This window comes from Mus musculus, chromosome 9 (assembly GCF_000001635.26).
Source record: "Mus musculus strain C57BL/6J chromosome 9, GRCm38.p6 C57BL/6J".
Lineage (NCBI taxonomy): Eukaryota > Metazoa > Chordata > Mammalia > Rodentia > Muridae > Mus > Mus musculus.
Genome location: NC_000075.6, coordinates 18,578,633 through 18,600,499, shown reverse-complemented (window position 1 = coordinate 18,600,499; position 21,867 = coordinate 18,578,633). Strand labels below are relative to the sequence as shown.

General features: G+C 39.9%; 1 protein-coding gene across 3 annotated transcripts in view; it reads left to right on the top strand.

Annotated features, from left to right (window-relative positions):
- The window catches only part of Muc16 (mucin 16), a 179,377-nt gene that overhangs the window by 74,322 nt on the left and 83,188 nt on the right, over positions 1–21,867 (top strand). For all 3 annotated transcript variants that reach the window (XM_011242634.1, XM_011242636.1, NM_001378248.1), the window contains 18 exons: positions 3,144–3,268; positions 3,449–3,516; positions 4,974–5,146; positions 5,250–5,285; positions 7,750–7,874; positions 8,082–8,149; positions 9,635–9,807; positions 9,921–9,956; positions 10,648–10,704; positions 13,553–13,674; positions 14,470–14,537; positions 15,406–15,572; positions 15,666–15,701; positions 15,868–15,924; positions 19,899–20,023; positions 20,189–20,256; positions 20,864–21,036; positions 21,147–21,182. In XM_011242634.1, the coding sequence (XP_011240936.1) occupies positions 3,144–3,268; positions 3,449–3,516; positions 4,974–5,146; positions 5,250–5,285; positions 7,750–7,874; positions 8,082–8,149; positions 9,635–9,807; positions 9,921–9,956; positions 10,648–10,704; positions 13,553–13,674; positions 14,470–14,537; positions 15,406–15,572; positions 15,666–15,701; positions 15,868–15,924; positions 19,899–20,023; positions 20,189–20,256; positions 20,864–21,036; positions 21,147–21,182 (1,713 nt within the window). The remainder of the gene's footprint in view (positions 1–3,143; positions 3,269–3,448; positions 3,517–4,973; positions 5,147–5,249; positions 5,286–7,749; positions 7,875–8,081; positions 8,150–9,634; positions 9,808–9,920; positions 9,957–10,647; positions 10,705–13,552; positions 13,675–14,469; positions 14,538–15,405; positions 15,573–15,665; positions 15,702–15,867; positions 15,925–19,898; positions 20,024–20,188; positions 20,257–20,863; positions 21,037–21,146; positions 21,183–21,867) is intronic.

Below are 21,867 nucleotides of genomic sequence, written 5' to 3'. Positions count from 1 at the left end.
ACATGCTAAGACAAAGGAACAGGAATGGAATAAAGATGACAAGAAATAAAACAAAAGCAATACTAGACCAGGAGATCTTGAATAAACTGACAACTTATGACAAGCAAATTTATTAAGAAATACAGGATCATATATACTGCTTCCAGGGGTTGGGGAGGATATCCAAGAAGAGAGCTAAGTCAGGCAATGTTGGCAAAGAGAGCACAGGACACGTCGGATACAGCTGCCTTTGGTGATTATGACAGCATAGGAATATGAGTCAGATTCCCCCAGGAATTATAAGGTTGATTCCTCCTTACTCTTCAGGATCCTTATTTCTACTGATTCAGGTCATTAGAAAAGTAAGGAAAGAGAAATTCTTCCATGTACCCATAGGTGCCCCCCCCCAAAGTCACCTATTTCAACTGAGCCCTTACATGAATAGTCCTTTTTTTTTTTCTTTTCTGTTTTTCCTGCTGGCTGTACATCATAGTCTAGAGCCTGTACGCCAGGGTCAGACTGTGCTTGCTAAGTCTGTTCCTGGCAAATGACTGGAAGGGTCCAAAATTCCTGAAGACCCCAGACTCAGATAATATCCACATACAAAAAGCATTTATTCTGCAGAAACAGCCAGCATGCAGGGTTCAACCTTTTTTTGAAATGGCAACCGGAGACAATGGTATGAGGGCCTCCTTATGAGGAATCAGACAAACTCTCTAGAAAGATTAGATAATCTAAAATTTCATTAGTGGATGCTAGGAGGTCACAGGAAGTCAGTGGTCTGCATTCCTATGTCATGAACATATAACCATCGAATGAGAAAGGGCTTCTCAGCACAGATGGCCCATTCTGAGATAAGATATTTCTCCATTTTTGTGGTTATCTTCAGGCTGTTCTTTGGGAGGGGGCTTTTATGGCCTTGTTTCTGGATTTTATGGAATATCCCTGGAGCTGGTACCTATGGTCTTCTTTTCAAAATCAGTTCTGGTCCTTACATGGAGACAAATAGGATTTATGTTGTTTTTTCAGGTCATAGAACTAAAACTTCTTTTGTCCTTTCATGGGGCTGCTGAGAAAGACCTGAGTTAGAAATCTAATTAATCCCATGGACAGAAAGCTTATTGGTGGTTCTGAAGAGAGATCAAACACATGAGGGAGAGCTAAGGATCCTTTCTTATAGACTCCAGAGGAAAGGGGTTTCATGTAATCAGGTTGTCTCTGGTTCCTAAGTGGTCAGTGGTACCTTATTTCTCTATCAGTGAATTCAATTCAAGCCAGATTTTAAAATGTATATATAAATGCAGGTTTATTGCAATGCTGCTCTCCAGCAGGTTTACTATCACCAAGGACCTAGGCCAGAGGGAGAGAGAGCATGGAGTAGTGGGCTAGAGAGAAAGCAAGAAAGAGCATGCGCAGAGATGGGGAGAGAAGGAGAGCAGAAAAGAAAGAGAGAGAAAAAAAATGAGGAGCTCAAAATGTCTGGCTTATGTAAGGAAGAGTGTCTGGGAGAAGGCCTGCCTTACTCCTGTGCTGCAAAGTTCAGGGATGGGGAGCTGGTTTTGCCAGATGACTGAGAGATGCTGGGAGAACCAGAAGGAAAGGTCTGCTTTGGGGTGTAAAATATGCACCTCAGTCCTGGGGTCTGAAACCAAACAGTCAGCAGACTGTCTCTAATTCTTAGTTGTCAGCAGGCTCCCTCTGATTTCAAATTGGTCAGTAGGCTGTCTTTGATTACTCATGGAAGGAAAGAGAAGGACCTTGTATTTCCAGGAAGGAATGTGTGACTCTTTGGATATGGAGGAAGTGAATAAGAAGGGCATTTATTTAGTTTCAGGTGCACCAAGTATATGGATTGGGTCACCACTGGTAGTAGACCAAGTTTTGGATCCACATCCTGAGATCTTTGACATTCCTGGAATACAGAACCCTTCAGAGTCTATTAGGGGATTACAGACCAACCGACAGGCTTTTGTTAAGGGACTTGCCATTTCCATTACAATGACTGTAGGAAAGAGCTAGGACTGCAGGTGGGGTTCTGCGAAACAGCAGTCTGACCTGGATTCTACCAAACATCTTTTACTTCAAATGAAATATTTATCACTGATGACTAGGAGAAAATTGAGGTTCCACTGTTATCTGGAACTGCCCATGAAAAGTAAAGGAAAAAAATCCTGCTGCTACAAAGGCTGGCCTTGACTCAGACTGTGCCTTTTGGAGATTATATAAGTATTTAATTTCCCCAGGGCTCAGAATTACATCTATAAAATCAGCTTCCCAATAAAATCTTCCACCAGATCAATTTTTAAAAACAAGTATGTAAAGTGGAGTATAACCGTAATATAACACAAAATTAAAAAAAAAAATAATTCTTCCGTGTGTGTTTGTCCAAGCACAGTGGAAAGCAGGTTGACTTGCATACATACACTCACATGCCTGTGGATACTGAAGGTTGTATTAGATGTTGTTCTGCAGGCAACACCCACAGTTTGTTTTTGAGCCAACACTTCTCACAATCCTGGAATTTACAAAGTAGGAGAAGCTGCCTGGCCAGTGAATCACGAAAATCCTCTTGTTGCCACTTCCTGAACACTGGAGGTGTGTACCATCACACCTGGCTTTTTTGCAGATGGGTCTGGAATGAGTTCTTGACTTTAGGAACTGAGTCTGTCCCTAATCCTCTCTCTGACTTTAAAAATATTTCTTAAATTAATTATAACATGAGTGTTAAAATCAGAGGACTCCTTATGAGAATTTGCTCTTTATTTCTACTGCATGGTGGTCATGGGTCCTAAACCTAACTCATCAATTAAGTGTTTATAAATAGTCATCTCACAAAACACGTGAATACACAAGCTTTACTTTTAAAAAAATAATATGTACATGGATTTCAGAAAAACAAATTGCCTTATATCAAAACCCAGAAAATAAAGTTGCAGTTTAGAATTTTCTCAACATGCGGTCTGATGTGATTAGTCTCTGCACCATGGTATACTGAACCCCATAGAGAAACCCCACTCATGCTCGATACATAACAAGTCATACTTGTTCTACTCTCTTCCCTGGGAAGGCTGTGATCCTAGAGGAAGACTCTATAACACTGGAAGATACACAAATTCCCAGAGGACACAGCAGCTCAGTGAGTCTTTCTCCCACCCCCATTTTAGTGCCACTCTCTTCTCTGGTGCCTTTCACCATCAACTTCACCATCACTAACCTCAAATATGAAGAGGGCATGAATCACCCTGGATCATGGAAGTTCAATGCCACTGAAAGAATCCTACAAAGACTGGTAAGAGCTCTGTCCAGTAGATGCAGATTTTACACAGAAGTAAGCCACACCTATCAGCTTAGGCCACACCCTACAAAAAGGACACACTACTCTCTACCTTGTTCCATAGGATCACACATCTCAAAAAGAGTCTGTATCCCTCAGTTCTTGTATTGACAGCCTTCTCCCTATTCCCCACAGCTTTGGCCTTTGTTCAATAAGACCAGTATCAGCCTCCGGTATTCTAACTGCAGACTGGCATTACTCAGGTAAATCCTAACAAAAACAAGGCAGAGATCCTCATTGTGTCCCTGACCCAAAGGGTTCTTGTCTTCCTTCCTTTTCTCTTGTATGTTCATTATCCTTAGGTAAATCCTGAAGGGCCAGATTCAGCACCCAATGTGTCCCCTAGTCATACAACCTCTCTTGTGATTATAAAAAGATAAAGGAATATAAATATATGTTCTATGGGGATGTGATGAGGTGTGGGGGGAGGGGTGCCTTTGTGGGCCCATGCCAAGGGCATCTCTTCCCCTTGAGGGACCTGCCACATGATGGTATAGTATAGACTACAGTTTATTTAGGGCATGGGGAGGGGAGTTAAGAGAGTAGTAGAGGCAAATAGAGGCAGAGAGGAGAGAGGAGAGAAGTAGAGGCCGGCCATGACCACATGGAGAGAGGGGGGAAAGAAAGGGGTAGATACAGGGAGCAAGAGAACAAGAGGCAATGGAGAGAACCAGGAGTAAGAGAGTAAGAGAGAAAGAAGGGGGCAAGCAGCCCCTCTTATAATGGACTAGACCTAACCTGGCTGTTGCCAGGTAACTGTGGAGGTGAAGTCCAGACAGAATACCAACAGCCTCCACTTCAGCAACCCCCAGAGCCTGCAGACCATCAGCTGGTTGTTGAACTTTTCCTGCTCATCCATCCTGAATTCCCACCTTCATTCCCTCATTGTGGAATATAAGGGAATTTCCTTGGGGCTTTCAATTTTGTCAGTAGAATTTTTTTGTAATATTGATCTAGTATTATTTATTATACCGTGATAAGTACCCTGACCAGGAAACTTGGGGGAAAATGTTTTAATTTAGGTTTACATCTCAAGTGACAGTTTAGAATCATTTTCAAGGAAGTCACAGCAGCTAATGTTTGAAACATTCACAACACACCAATAGGCAAGAATAGAGAGAAATCAAATTAAGCATGCCCTCACACTTGCACTCAGATTAACTTCTCCATTCATATACACTTCAGAATCCCTAACGTAGGATCTGGTGCTAACCACATTGATTAGGAAGTCCCACATTAATTACCTTCATTAAGATCATTCCCCACAAGCATGATGACAGGATGGCACAGTGTAGATAAAACCTCATTGAAGCTCTCTTTACAGGTGACTCAAGTTGACAGTTAAAGCTAACAAGCACAGATATTACTGCCTCTGGTCTTTGCTTTAATTCCCAAGTCCACATCTGTCTTTAACATGAACACTATTCCTTACACCATGAGAACATGGATTAGTGTCTTACATTCAATAAAAACATCTTACTCCATGTCTGCTGAAGTTTACAGACTACCGGCAGTCAGTACACTCAGAGAATATAAGCCTCATGTGTCACCTCTACACCAGTCATCTCATCTCCACTGGATCCTTCCTCTCCTGCTCTTCACCTTAAGATTCTTCCTAGGCAATCTCTTTATCATCATTATTCTCATCTGTTCTTCTCAGGCCTGAGAAAGATGGAGCAGCCACAGGAGTAGATGCCATCTGTACTCACCATGCAGGCCCAATTGGACCTGGGCTGGACAGTGAACGAGTATTCTGGGAATTGTGCAACCTGACCAACAATGTCACTCAGCTGGGCCCTTATACCTTAGACAAGAACAGCCTTTACATCAATGGTGAGCAGTGGCCATGTGTGCTCTTGTACAGAGCATACATTCTCCCGTCACAGTCCCTACTTCCTCACTCTACTCCATTATCGCTCTTTTCTTTTCTCTTCAGGTTATACACACCAGATCCAGTCTATCACATCTCCAAGTGAGTATTCTGAAGCTCATTAAGTCTCTCCTAAGTTTTAAGTCCCAGCCTCATGAAATAAAAAGAAACACAAGCCCCCATCTGTATTTCTTTCCTTAAGCCTCTCTCCTCCTAGAGATGAACAAACATGTATGCCCTAAAAGCTCTCAGTCTGGCTGGAGGCACAGCTCAGGAAAATGCTTGCAGTGGGTGTGGAGTTTGATACCTAGCAGCTGTATAGAAAGCTGGGCATCATGGCCTACATTTGTAACGTTAGCTTCAGAAGGAATAGACAGAGGAATCCTGGTGGTTTTCTGCTCAGCCAGTCTAGTTAAATTGTGATTTTTCTGGTCCTATGACCTTGGCAGGACAATAAGTAGGTCTCCTGGGAACTGAGCAAACTGACCAATGATATCACCCAATTGGACCTTGGGCTTAAAACATAAAGTATTTGAGGAAGAACAACACCTGAGGGGCTGGAAAGATGAATCAGCAGTTAAGAGCACTAGCTGTTCTCCTAGAGCACCTTGGTTCTATTCCATGTGCTTACAACCATGTGTAATTATATTTCCAAGGGAAAATATACCATTTTCTGACCTTCCTGAGCATCAGATATGCACATGCTATAAAGACATTCATGTGCACAAAGCCACACGTAAAATACAATAAAATAATTTATAAAAAGAATGACACTAGATGTTGTATTTTGGCCCCATATGCAGTGCAATACATATGCATACTTGCATGTTAAATTGAAAGTTTCACACATGTGCATCCCCCTCTGATAGCTTCAAAATGAAAGTATTTTTCATTCTAAACAACTAGTATACTTTTAATCCATGGGTTCTATAATTATCATTTCTGGCAGGATGATCACTCCCGTCTTCAGTCCTACAGCTAGAATTTTTTCTCTAAAGAGGATCTTATAATTTCAGCAGGACAAAGAAGGAATAGAGCAAGTGACACCTCCCTATGCAGCCCAAGGTTACCTCTTGATGACAGGTCTTCTCAGTTCCCAGAGGATTTCTTAGGCCTGAGACTCAACATCCCAAGTCATTTTCTAAAACTCATTATGAATCCTATAGGTTGTCTGTATCTTTAAATTCTTTCCTAGTCCTTTAAAGAATCTAAACCAGCAGGGCTCCTAGGTGAGAATTGGAGGGTATAGTGGCCATTGTGTCAAAAACAAATTCAGGGACAGAAGTGGTAGTTCAGTAAAGAACTTGTCTTGTAGGCAGAGGACATGAATTTGATTCCTTAAGCCCATGTAAAATTGCTAGGTATGGTTATATAGATATAGATATAGATTAGATAGAGATAGAGATAGAGATATAGATAGAGATAGAGATAGAGAGAGATAGAGATAGAGATAGAGATAGATAGATATAGATAGATAGATATAGATAGATACAGATATAGATATCTTGAAGGTAGAGATATGAAGATCCTCCCTGGACAGTTAGTATCACATAAGTGATGTACATTAGGCCAATGATAGCCTCTATGCCAAGGGAAGTATGTGATATTCCAGATGGTGACACCCAAGGTTGTCCCTCTGGCCTTTACACATATGACATATGTAAGTGTCATAAATATACACATAAAGAAAAAATCAGATCTAGTGCAATAGCACACCCTCATATATGCTGAGTACATAGAATGCATAAAAACTACAACATATGTCCATTATTAACTGTGGAACCTGCCACCTAGAGACTTGATGGCAAATCCTTAATAATTTGCTGCAGTTTTACACTTGTATTCTATTTCATACTACTTCCATTGCATTACAATATTTTATCCAGTGCAAGCAATCAGTCTAATATAAATAAAGAACCTCTATATGTAAAGTCCCTATATGGGACACATACAGACTGCCGCATACAAACTTGTGGGTGAGATGACTTAGAGGATAAAGATGTTTCCTGTCAAATATGATGAACTGATTTTTCTTCCTGGTATCTACATTGTGGTAGAGCAAAACCAGTTCCTGAAAATTTTCTCTGATTTTCATACTCATGCTTTGACATGCACAAACATACAATCATCTATCTATCTATCTATCTATCTATCTATCTATCTATCTATCTATCTATCTACCTATCTATCTATCTATCTATCTATCTATCTATCTATCTATCTATCTGTCTCTCAATCAATATCAACATGTATTTCTCTGAAGAACTATTGACTTCAGAAAAGACTGGGTTTTAAGAAGGAACTTCAGAAAGGAAGAAACCTATAGATATTTTGCCATCTGAAAAGAGAGATGTATTTCCTTTCTGCTTCATTGGGAATTTAGCCCCATGCAGCAATCCTGTGTAATTTAGTTGAAGCTGGTGTGAGGTTTTCTTTTCAAAGAAGCTGTGTTTCCTTGAGAAAGAGTCTCCACAGTGCAAGAACATGAACACAGCTGATCCCCCAAGCTAAAGTTCAGAGAGAAACAATAACCTTTGTGTATGTCTTCCTCCCACCTCCTCTGCAGCAGCAGGGCCTGTCCTGGAGCATTTTACTATCAACTTCACCATCATTAACTTGAAGTTTGAGGAGGACATGAGTCACCCTGGATCTAGAAAGTTCAATATCACTGAAAGAACCCTTCAGAGATTGGTGAGAGTCCTGCATATTGTTTCTAGCACTGCACAAAGGTATGCCTACCTGCCATGCAATGCCCCTGAAAGAAAACTCCAAAGATGAAATCTTGCAAGAAGACCCCACCCATCAAAGCCTGACCCCAAGGATGAAATGTCTCACCACCATTCCATTCTCATTCCTGTCCACCTCATCTCTCCTCATTCTTCTGACCTTTTTCCACAGCTGAGGATATTGTTCAAAAAATCCAGTGTCGGAGCCCTGTATTCTGGCTGCAAACTCTCCTTGCTCAGGTGGGTTTCAGGACATGGAACTGGGGTGCTAGACTTAAAATCACACTCAGTTTCCTTCTTGCTGTCCTTGCACATAACCGCTGTTCAGGTGAAGTGAGGAAGCAGTGACACAAGATGTCTTCTAATCCTACCACTTCCCCAGCTATCTCATACCCAGTAGACAATATCACTACTTTATTACTCCTAATGATCCTGTCTGAATTTTGACTCCCATTTTCTGTCTTTGGAATTTTTTCTTACACATTCAGATTCTGCACTCTGGTTATTTTGAAGACAAAACTTGTTATTTCCATTTGCTGTCAGTCCTAAATCAATTTCTTACTTGCCTTGATAATGTGAACTCCTCAGAAACCAGGACACAAGAGTAGCAATCTGAGTCTTGTGTTTGATAAAAATTCATAACTCCATGACTTTTCATTGTCTCAGTCTAGTGGAAATCAATGTGCACAGAATCAAATGCTGGTTCCTGTCTATTCCAGTCTTCCTTTTTCCTTCTTAAAAATTGTTCTTTGTTTGGTATGCATGTATGACTGTGTATGAGTGCTTGAACTCATGTGTGTGCATGCCTGCATGAATTTGTGTGTGTGTGTGAACACCAATATAATGGTATCCATATGTAGCCAAAAGATAATTATTGGCTCCACCTTTCTTCTTATACCTTGTGGGTTCCAGGGATGGAATCCAGGTTGTCAGGACTGGGGACAAACCTCCCTGTTGCTCCACCTCCCTGGGCCTCTAACAACCTTTTCATTTACTGTGGCTACTTCCTGCCCAGTCCCAGCATTTTAGGATGCCTCCTTAATAAATCTATTTATTCCTTGGGTATCCTAGGTTTGGGGCTAATATCCACTTATCAGTGAGTACATATTGTGTGCGTTTCTTTGTGAATGTGTTACCTCACTCAGGATGATGCCCTCCAGGTCCATCCATTTGGCTAGGAATTTCATAAATTCATTCTTTTTAATAGCTGAGTAGTACTCCATTGTGTAGATGTACCACATTTTCTGTATCCATTCCTCTGTTGAGGGGCATCTAGGTTCTTTCCAGCTTCTGGCTATTATAGATAAGGCTAGCAAACACAGAAGTGGATGCTCACAGTCAGCTAATGGATGGATCATAGGGCTCCCAATGGAGGAGCTAGAGAAAGTAGCCAAGGAGCTAAAGGGATCTGCAACCCTATAGGTGGAACAACATTATGAACTAACCAGTACCCCGGAGCTCTTGACTCTAGCTGCATATATATCAAAAGATGGCCTAGTCGGCCATCACTGGAAAGAGAGGCCCATTGGACTTGCAAACTTTATATGCCCCAGTACAGGGGAACACCAGGGCCAAAAAGGGGGAGTGGGTGGGCAGGGGAGTGGGGGTGGGTGGATATGGGGGACTTTTGGTATAGCATTGGAAATGTAAATGAGCTAAATACCTAATAAAAAATGGAAAAAAATAAATCTATTTATTATCCATTGTCTCACCTGTCCTTCACAGACCTGAAAATGATGGTGCAGGCACAGGAGTAGATGCTGTCTGCACTCACTACCCTGATCCCACTGGCCTTGGACTGGACAGAAAGATGTTATATGGGGAGATCAGCAGGCTGACCTATGGTGTCAAAAGATTGGGCCCTTACACTCTGAATGACAAAAGTCTTTATGTCAATGGTAAGCAGTGGCTGCCTTCACTTTGCTGTACTGATGAGCCCAAATTCTCCTTTCTCTTACACCCCTTTCATTATTCCCCTCCATCTCCACTCTTTCTTTCATTTGCTCTGCAGGTTACACACATCAGATTGTGGCTACCACTACTCAGAGTAAGTATTCTCAGTTTTCATAAATCTCAACCACATCTATGATTCCCACATATGGTATAGGATTTCAGAATGAAAGAAGTCAGGTCCTAATCTCCATTTCACAAACTGTTGTTTGAGACATTTCTTGGAGATATGTGACACAAAAACACCTACTCACCCCATATAGGGAAGTGATGACACACCAAAGTAGCAATTATAGTACTATCAAACTTGACTGAGCAGTGAGTTTATTAGGGTTACTCACAAGAGCAGGAAGACTCAGGCAGCCTCATCACCAATAATTACCCTAGCATTGGTGACACCTCACACAGGCTGGATCTATAGAGCTCATTAGTTGACTTGCAGGTACCTTACCAGGTCACAGAGTTTCTTCCAGGCAATTCATCCATTCAGTATCTTCTGCCCTCAAAGATTTTCACTGCTTTAATAACCCTGGGCCTTCAAAAATCTCGTAGTTTTAGCTTTATTTGTAAAATCTGTTTATTGTGTAAGTCTCACCAGCCTTCTGTCTCCTTCCTGGAATAAATGTTTCAATTCAGATGAAATTGCTAAAGGACACAAACCTACCTCATCTCTAACCTGTGATAGAAAAAGATTTAGAAACAAAATTACCCCAAAATCATTTTCTCTCCAGGATGTCTCCAAGATAATGTCCATTCTACTCTAATCATCTGACAATTTTGCTCCACAGTGGCAATGATGACCATTGCTTCTATGGGGATGATAAACAACTCTCCCAGTCCTACAGGTAGGAATTCTCACCTCTCACAACTTTTATAATGGTTCTACAATCCTTAGAGTCAGGAGAAAGAATAGAAGAAGTGACATGTGTTAGATGAGCCTAAAATTGACTTTTGATGACTTTCACATATTCTTCCAAAGCTTCCAAGAATCTGCTTAATCTTATCTATTCCTTGGCATTCAGAACTTCCTGTACTTGTTTCTGAAACTTATCCCTGGCCACTAGCTTCCAAATCATTCCCCAGCCCTTACAAGTGTATAAACAGCAAGGCTGTGAGATGAGACTAGATATCTAGTGTGTAGTCACTGCAGTGCCACCACCCATTTCAGCAAAACATCAAATTCCTGGTTTATCTACTGAGCAATTCATCTACAGCTTGCTTAAAGGACTCCTGTTATTGAATAGGTAAGTAGTTACTCTACATAATTCTTCATGACTATATTTTTTAACTTAAATATATGCCAGGTCCATCATTATGTGTAAAAACTATAGTTGTATTCTTTTATTAGATATTTAAAGAAGATTTGATTTGTACTAAATGGATGAACCCTGATGAATCAATGATTAGATAACAAATCCTCTAATTTTAGGATTATGTTCTGTTGGGTTTTTTTTTCCACCCTATTTGCAATGTTTTTATTGTGAGAACTAGGAAAAGTTTCAGACCTGTAGATGTGCTTCAGTGGATGGAGGGTGCAAACCCAACTATTCCTGTAGCCCTCATGATAAAAGGAGAAAACACATCCCCACAAATTTCCTTTGAGTTATATGCACATGCAAACACAGATGTGTATATATCCTCCCCAACCACAAATTTTAAAAGCTAAAAAATTAAAGTTGAAAATATCAGTAATATCTCAAAATTGGGCAAGAAAAACCCATCTTGTTACCCTTTGGAATTTAATCTATGCTGGCTATTTCTATTTTATATGAGAATGGAGAGATCTATATCATATGGTGATGGAAGTGCCACTATAATAACACTGCTATGCTAAATTTTCATGATTGAAAATCAAAGGCTTGGCTATAGCTTAGCTGGTATACTGCAGGCCTCACATTCATGAAACCAAAAGTTCCACCTCTAATACCATTTAACCTGGGCATGTTGAGGGATGCTCTAATCATAGGACTTGGACAATGGAAACAGGATGATAAAAAAAAATTGTCATCCTTTACTATGTAGCTGGTTAGAAACCAGCATAGGCTATATGAGACCTTGTCAGAAAGAATTATAGGATTTATATAAAAACTATTGAAATATTGAAATATAGTTCTAGAGATCCTTGGTCCTGTGAAGGCTCTATGCCCCAGTAAAGGGGAATGCCAGGGCCAGGAAGCAGGAGTAGGTGGGTTGTTGAGCAGGGGAAGGGAGGATAGGATAGGGAGTTTTCAGAGGGGGAACCAGGAAAGGGGATAATATGTGAAATGTAAATAAAGAAAATATCAAATAAATAAATAAAGTTCTTAAAAATGTTATTAATAATACAAAGATAAGCAGAATCTAACACAATACCATAAACTCACATGTGTTAAATGAATAAACAATATATAAATATAATAGTATGTCCTATTTTCAAGATGGAATCTGTTATTTAAGAAATTATTTAATTTCCCATTGGCTCCATATATTTTATTTACATTCATTGATTGATTAATTTATATGTGTGTATGTGTGTGTGAGAGCGTGTGTTTGTGTTTGTGTGTGTGTGTGTGTGTGGTGCATCACTATAGAAAAAAATGTGGGAGTCAGAAGACAGCTTGAAGGTCTCTGCTCTATCCTTCTACCATGTGATTTTCAAGGATAGAACTCAAGTCAGCAGGCTTGGCAGCAAGCAGCTTAATCCACTAAGCCATTTTTTTGCCAGGTTTTGGACTTGTTAAATGAATATCATCATAATTATTTGATTCACAATAGCAAATCCATTGTACATAAGTTCTTTAAATAGGACCTAACATGAAGAACCAACATATGTTCCTTAAGAATAAAACAGTAATAAAGGCTGGTGTGATAGATAAGTTTTAAAGTGCTTTCCTTGCAAACCTGAGGATCAGAGTTCAATACCCCAGAATCCATACTAAATGGAGGAGAGAGGGGAGAGAAGAAAGAATAAAAATGAAGGGGAAGGGAAGGAAGGAAGAAAAAAGAAGGAAGGAGGAAAAGAAGAAAGGAAGGAAGAAAGGAAAGAAGAAAAGAAGGGATGAAATGTCACATACTTATAATCCTAGCTCATGAGAGATGTAGCCTTGAGAATCACTGGAACTCACTGGAAATCCATTCTAGCCTATCTTATGAGTACTTGGCCAATTAAAGACCTGTCTTAAAAAAAATGATGAACAGTTCCTGAAGGAAAACAGTCTAGGTGTCATTTGTCACCCACATATATGCAGTCCCACATACAATGTCCCCCAAACATATGTGCACACAAATACCTAATCACAGATATATCCAACACACCCCACACATACATACTCAAACATACACATATCACACATACAAACATACACATAGACACACTCATAATCAATAAATAAGCAGGTGTCAGAGAAAATATTTAGTTTAAACAAAAATTCAAAAACGATAGTACTTATATGACTTTCAGCCTCCTAGAGAATCATATATATTTCCTTTAAGGTTGATGGTACATTAACCGGTCAAGAGTAACCATATCCATCCTTGGTACCTATCAGCTGAGACTGATGTCTGAGCTTCTTTATGATGAAACTGTCCACTTCTGAAGAAATCTCTTCTGAGTGATTGTCCATAGGTGATGCCCCAGCACTAGTTTAGAGAGAAAAGTAGTTAAATAACTTTAAAGCATGTGTCTCTCTCATCCCTGCCTTCCTTTTACTGTAGCAGGTTCTGGGCTGGTTCCTTTTACCATCAACTTCACTGTCACTAATCTGAAGTATGTGGAGAACATGCATCACCCTGGATCCAGGAAGTTCAACACCACTGAAAGAATCTTGCAGAAACTGGTGAGACACCCACTCCAGTGTATACAAGCCCACCTACAGAAGAAAGTAACACTCACTAACCCAATTCATGACTGTTGAGTGTAGTTTTAAAAATCACTACTGATTTTTCCCAGAAAAAGGTAGAACTACCAACTCCCAGCTTCCCTTTCCATCCACCTTTAGCTCCGATAGGTGACAGTTCCACCAGGCCCTTCCTGGGACCCTTGAATCTGTGAATAAAACACACACACACACACACACACACACACACACACACACACACACACACAGAGTAAATTCCTTATAAATTGATTTCTTAGCACAATTCCTGGGCAAAGATATTTCCCACATGAAAAAGCATGCCCTTTGAAACTTATTATCTCCATCTCTCCACTTGCCCTAAATGTCATTGGCTAATCCCAGCTAGACCTTGCCAAACATCTTTGGACACCTGCTTGTAGCAGAGGCCACAGGCCCAAGCTCTTCCCGAGACTTTACATGATTGCTGTATTTTTCTTCCTCCAAAGCATGGCAAAAAAGGTCACTTTCCTTCCTTGCATCTGCTTTTTCTTCGGGGATCCAGAAGTTCAATCTGTACCCTCTGCCTAGCAATCGTCCTCCCCTTCTTTATTGACAAATCAAGAACCATGGTTAGCATCAGAACCTCTACTTACACATGACCATGAAGGAGGCCCCAACAACGTCATACATAGCTCATAAGTGAAAGACCTGCACATGGATAACAACTTGCTCTTCTCATGTCTTCCTTACCCTCATCCTCAGCATAGTTCTCATGCCTCTCACCTTTCTCCACAGCTCAAAGCATTATTCAGTAAAACCAGTGTTGGCCCCTTATACTCTGGATGCAGACTGATCTTGCTCAGGTGAGACCTTATAATAATAGGCCAGGACCTGCAGAGAAAGTTCAGTCAATGAAGTGTGTGCTGACCAACCATGAAGACCTAAGTTTGATCCCCAGCACCTACCTGAAACGTCAGTCATGACAACATGTGCTTGTAAACACAGTGGTAGAGAAGTATGTTCTGGATGGTCCTGGGGATTGCATGGCCAGTTAGCTAAGTCTTAGGCCTCACAGAGAGAGAGAGGAAGAAAGAGAGAGGGAGAGGGGGAAAGAGGGAGGGAGGGAGAGAGAGAGAGAGAGAGAGAGAGAGAGAGAGAGAGAGAGAGAGAGCTATCTCAAAAACAAAAGCCAAGATAGATGCTATCAAGATAGGTAGAATAAACACTGATATTTACATGCATACATAAGCATGAACACACACATACATATACACATATGCACACATACATACACACACACACACACACACACATATCACAGTTATGTTGGACCAGTCTTTCTTCAGGTATTTCTAGGCTAGTTTAGTCAGCTTGCCTTCTGTTTTTATGTCCCCAGCACTGGAAAATGTAGAACACATGACCTCCAGTTACAAATTAGCTCCTGATCCTTCTTCCATTTATACTCGGCTGTCCTCATAGCCTGCAACAGGATCCTAATCCTCAGATATTCTTAATTCTTTTTCTCTGACTTTGAAAGAAAGGAGAATTGAGGGAATTGAGGATTTAAATTCTGTGCAGAGAAGTTGTCATATTCATAGAGTATAAGCCTGACTTTTCAGCTATACACCAGATGTTCCATTTCTTCTGGCGCTTTCATACCTGTCCCAGACAGCTCTGGTTCCCTCTGCAGATGACCCATTTAATGTCAATTCCCTTGCCTGCTTTTCCCAGGCTTGAGCACAATGGGACTGCCACAGGAGTAGACGCCATCTGTACCTACCACCCCAACATTTCTAATCAAGGGCTAGACAGAGAGCGTGTATACTGGGAGCTGAAAAGACTGAACATCACGCAGCTAGGGCCCTACATCGTGGACGAAAACAGTCTCTATATCAACGGTGAGCTATATTTCAGAGTCACAGTGTTCTCTTCCCACACCCCTACTTTCCCAATCTCACCCAATTTTCACTCCCTTTTCATTATCTATGTAGGTTATACACAACAGATTCTGTCCACCACCTCCAGGCGTGAGTATCTTGAACTTCATTATTCATTACTAAGCCCATGAGTCTGAATCTCTATTCCATGTCTGCAACCCACCTTTATTTAGGGAGGAACAAGGAAGGCATCACTTCCTTATGTCTCTTCATGGGTAGGGTCTGCAGTTAAAACACTTGAATTTTTTTTTTTCAGCTTCAGTGATGGCCACTGTTTCTGAAGGAATGCCAAACATTTCTTCTACCCCAACAGGTATGAATTCTCCACTGTTTAGGTCTGCAAGTCATTTAAAAATAAGCAGAGATCTGAGGAAGATAAAAAATTTTGGAGGACACCAAAGAGATTTAGTAGAGTCTTCTCAGGTCTCTGGGGAATTTTTGATTACTAAACACTTACCAAACACGTAAAATGTTCCCTAGAACCCATTTCTAACACCTTTGGCCCTTGAATTCTACACCATCCAACATCTATAACTAGTATACATTCTACCATGGCAAGTTGATGAGGGTATTTATTTAGTTTGTAATGGCTATTGCCCAAGGAGCAAGCACATTCATTGATCAAATCTCTAGTTTATCAAACAATCAGCATAATTTTGTTTTACTAACTATGTTTTGGCACTAAGTATGTAGCTTAGTTGGCAGAATGGTTACCTAGCATGCACAAAATTCCAAACAGCATCACATCAAATGAGCCTTGCAGTTCATACTTGTAACTTGAGAGGTGGAGAAAGGATCAGAAGTTAGCCTGGGCTACATAAGAGCTAGGTTTTTTTGTTCATTCGTTTATTTGTTTGTTTGTTTGGTTTGGTTTGGTTTTTTTAGGGGGAGGGGAAAAGAAAAAACCTTTGTTATTGAATAGATTAAATATATATTATTTCTTCTAATTTCCTGATCACAAAAGCATAGTTCTTTTTAGCAGAATTTTAAAGGTTTGATTTGTCCAAAATCTATGAACCTAGAATTTTGGTCTCCTGCATTCCTTCCCCACCTATTCTGCAATATTTTCTATATTAAAACTGCCAAAGGTACCAAAAATGTTTTTAAATAGAACAAGAAAAGTCTATCTGCTTATCACTGAGATTTGGTGCTTATAAACAACTTGTATTGTATCTAGTAGTGTGAAGTGTATAATCTGGTGACATAGTAGTTTGTTAAATTTCTCATTGTGGTAACAAAATACTCCACAAGCAGCTCCTTCAGGGCATCAAGCTTTGCTCTGAGTTGTCATTTGCAGTAATCTGTCATGGAAGAGGAGGCATAGTGGTAGGAACGGAGGATGATTGTTCTTACTGCCTCTGAAGTCAGGAAATAGAAAGAAAGTGAGACTGGGCTCACTTCCTCCAGCAAGGCTCCACTTCCTAAAGGCTCCACAACTTTCTCAACCAACTCTTCCAGCTGGAGACCAAGAAATCAAGCACATGAGCCTTTCAGCAACATTTCTCATTCAAACCACACAGAGATTTCTAAAACTTACACTGCTATGATATTGTCTTGTATGAAACCCCAGGGTTTATGTTGAAAGAACCATTGATAATCAACACTTGAAATATAAAACTATGGAAATGAAGGATGACTCAGTGGTTGAAGATTGCTTTTCCAGAAGACCCACACTCGCCTTTAGTCTATTTGTAGGGGATTTGATGTCTTCTCTGGCCCCAAAAGGTTTCTGTATATATGGCACACATTCAGACAGACACACATAAATACATTTAAATGATTAAAAATTACTTAAAATACAAAAATAATATAGACCTAGTATAACAGCACCACCTCTCACATATTAAGTGGGCAATAAATTAATGCAATAATACATATCATGGCTACTATTTATATGCATATCTTCATCTTTGTGATTGCATGAACTGGAAAAAAATTATTCAGCTTCCCATTAGCCATACTTTCCATCTGTAAAGTGGAAATTACATTAACATCACTTAATGCTATTAAGTGAATTGTGACAGTCTCTCTCCAGCCTCTCCACATTTTTAAAGACAGTTTCTCACATAAAAGCTATACTTTATCAATTCAATTAGGCTGGCTAACCTGTGAACTCCAGGGGTGCACCTGTCTCTGCCCCTTCAAAGCTGTGGTTACAGACCTGCACAAGAGTGCTTGGCTTCTCCTCTTTCACCCTTTTGAACATGGGTGCTAGAAACCTGAACTTAAATTTTCATGCTTCTGCAGTAGTCACTTTACCAATTATTCTATCTTGTTGGCCTCTCATTTATAAATTTTTTTCTTTAGTCCATTCAGAGATAGAAACTGGTGGACTTATTAACTAAGAATAAATTTATATAATAATGCAGTTGAGACCAGCCACTTAATTTCCATAACTAACCAGCTGACCAGCATGTTGTGTTAAGAAATATATTTTTTCTTAAGTTGATTGATGAGATGAGAGTGAAGGTCATTTGCAAATACATGTATGTCTTGGCTACTTGACAATTAATAAATAAAGGGCTTTTGTCTGCATAATTCATGGGAATGAATGTCCAAGGGCCAAGATTAGAAACCATATTTCATTTTATAGTGCATGATGATTTTGTGTGATCTTGTCTACTCACTCCCCACTTTTTATTTTGACAAGTCAACTGTCAGAATGAACAGAATTGGATCTGTCTACAAGTAATTTCCAGTGGTTACTGGCATCTTTCCTTATTTGATAGCATATTGCCTAGGCCATAAAAGTATAAGAACTAAAAAAAAAAAAATCTTAATGTAAAAAAAAATCACATTAGGATTAGAATAATTGGTCAGTCAAGGAAAGTGCTTCTAACACAGTCATAAGATTCCAAGTTTTTCTCTGCAACACTCATGTAAATAGAAACATTCATTCCTGAGGTCTATGAGTCAGTTAGTCTAGGCAAGTCACTGAGTTCTACATTCAGTGAGAGATCTTTTCTCAAAAAAGAAAACAAAAACCATACAAAAAAAATAGAAGACAGAAGATATGATCTCTGGTCACAAATGCATAAATATACATAAACACAAATACAAAAAAAGAAAAATTATCCTCTACTGACTATTATAAGGTTTATGCGATAAACCTTTGAATGTCAGTGTCTAAGAATCTAATTAAGAGTTTATAGATATATATAGCAAACCATCTGAAGCCATGAAATTACTACAATTATGTAGCCAGTACAATTTTTTCTTCCAGTTAGACACACTATTTAATGCCTTAGTTAATAATCAATAATAAATATGTGCATCTCTAAGAAAAGTTGTAGATTATTTTTCAGAAGCCTTTGTCATGGTTTCCATCATGGTGGGAATAACATAACTTACTACTCACAGTGTACAAGAGTTCTACATCCTTACACTGTTGTTTGTTTTCTTGATGACTACCATTCTGAGAAAAGTGAAATGAAATCTTAGTAGAGTTTCTATCTACATTTTTCTGGCTGTTTGTATTTGTGCTAATATATGACCCTATTGTACCATTGTGTGTACTCACAAGACCCTGGGTCATCATAGATCAGAGAAGCTTGCATATCAGTGCTTATTGCAACACTTTTCATAATAGCTGAGTTTTAGGACCAACTATAATGTCTACAAAAAATCAGTGAAGAGTGTGTGCTACATATGGACAATGGAAGCAATGAAGAATAAGTTATTTCAATTGTAGGAAAACTGATGTAACTGGCTATACATTGTAATTGTTAGACTCAGAAAGACAAATATGTTTCCTCTCATTTGTGCATCTTAGGTTCCATATGTGTTTATGTATAATATTTATGAATAGATTATAAAAAGTTAAAGTGTTGCTGTCTTAGGGAACAGATGGAATAGGAGAGGTGGGAGGTGGGAACAAAAAAAGTGGAAGGCTATGAGCTGTGTAAGGGAAGGGTATGGTCCAAGCACATTATAGGCTTGCAAGTGCCCCGCATAGTAAATTTGAAAAATAAAACAGAGAAAAATAGATTTACATCATAAAATCTCAGAAGCAAGGGGTGACTACAGGCATGATAGCTACCTGGAGAGAAAGATATACTTCCATTCTGCTTCATGATGAAGTTACCTCTATACAGCAAGCCTACAAGTTATCTTAAGTTGAAGATCTGGTAAGGTCTCTCCCCCTCAACCCCCATAAAGAACTGGTGCTTCTTACAGAAACAAATCACCACGGTACTTAAATATGTACATAGTTGTTGCCCAGTCCTGAAGTCCAGAGAGAAACAAAAGCATGAGCTCCTTCCTGTCTTTCTGCCATCCCCTCTGCAGCAACCAGCCCTGTCCTGGTACCTTTCACCATCAATTTTACCATCACTAACCTGGAGTTTAAGAAGGATATGGGTCGCCCTGGATCCAGGAAGTTCAATGTCACTGAGAGAACCCTACAAAGCCTGGTAAGAGTCCTGCTCATTGCATCCATCCCCACCTCCTGGCCATGCTATGCCCCTTGAAGAAACCACTGTCTCCATCATCCTGACTATGCATATGCTTTGTAAATTTCACTTCTGTCCTCTCTATCACTCATTCCTCCTCCTCATCCCTCTCTTCCTTCTTCACAGCTCAGACCTTTGTTCATCAAAACCAGTGTTGGTCAGTTATATTCTGGCTGCAGGATAACCTTACTCAGGTGAGTCCTTAAAATATCAAGCTACAGTTACTTAAAGTTCTCTCAGACCAAAGATTGTGTTCAAATTCCTCCCTCTACTTCTGCATGTCTTATGCACAGGAGAATTCAGGAAGTACCATATCTGGTACCAAAATGTCTCCTGATTCTACCACTTGTTTCACAATCCATCAACAAAATTGCAACTTCTTTCTGATCATCCACTCTGGATTCCTTCCTTCCTCTCCTTACTTTGGAATAAAAGAACATTTCCTGGGGACCTTAATGCTGACCACATGATTTCTCTTAAGGCAAATATGCCCTTTATGCTCACTATTTTTTGACCTTTGGTGTTCTGATTATTATTCTTCATATGTCTCATTTATGATCTCTCCTTCTCCCATAACCTGCACTTGTTTATATGATTCTTGTAACTGATAAAAATTTCTGACTCACTGTCTGCCCAGGGTCACACATTACTGGAAGTCAATAAGATAGAAAATGTACAACTGACTTTGTAAGTCTCTATCAGATATTTCTGTTCCTCTGAATCCTTCATGTGATCCAGGGGTCTCAGAATCCCTCCTCAGGGAATCCATTTACCATCATTCTTCTTATTTAACCTTTCCAGACCAGAGAAAAATAGGGCAGCCACAGGAGTGGATGCCACTTGTACCTACCACCTAGACCCTGCTGGCCACAGGCTGGAAAGTGAACAGATATATGAGGAGCTGAGCAATCTGACCCAGAGTGTCACCCAGCTGGGCCCCTATATCCTGGACCAGAACAGTCTCTATGTCAACGGTGAGCATAAGCCATCTGTGCTTTGCTATATTGGAAAGCCCATACCTTCCCTTTCCAGGCCCCCTTTCCCTCAATTCTACTACAGTTTGAATCTCCTCTTATCTCTGTAGGTTACACAGACCAGATCCTGGCTACTACCCCCAGAGGTAAGCACTCTAAGTTTCCTTAATTTCCTACTACACTTATCACTAAACCTAGCTCTTTGAAATAAAAGAAGGTAAAAGCCCTTGGTCCCCTTTTCATTCTTCACTGAACTTCCAGGGTGAGAATGAATAGCAATTTAAAACCTAACAGAACCCAGATTAAGACACTCTTCAAGGTATCTCTACATAGAGGATGTCTCTACTTTAAATGGATATCTTTTCTCCACACAGTCTCTATGATTAGCATTGTTTCTTCAAATATACCAAATCTCATCTCCAATCCCAGAGGTAAAATTTTCTCTGAAAATAATTCTAGTGGCTCCTGTAATTGCAGGAAGCAGGAGAGGGGATTTAGGGGTATGTCCCACAGCATCCCAAGGTTGACCCTTGATAGTGATAGAGAATCTTCAAAGGTCTGATAATTCTCTAGAATACTATTTCCCACCCCATAATCAGCCTCCAAAGCCATTCTCTGTTGCCTACCTCTTAATGTAGGTGTCTACTGACTTCTAAATCTTTCTCAAAGCCTTGAAACAGTATTAGCCAGCAGACCAGTTAGTAAAGAACAAATTTGTACAGGAAGCAATGCATAAAACATCAACCCATGAATTTATCAGCTTCCTAATTTGAGTCACTTGACCAAATGACCAAGACACCTGTGTGAATGTGTGTGTGAGTGAGTGTGTGT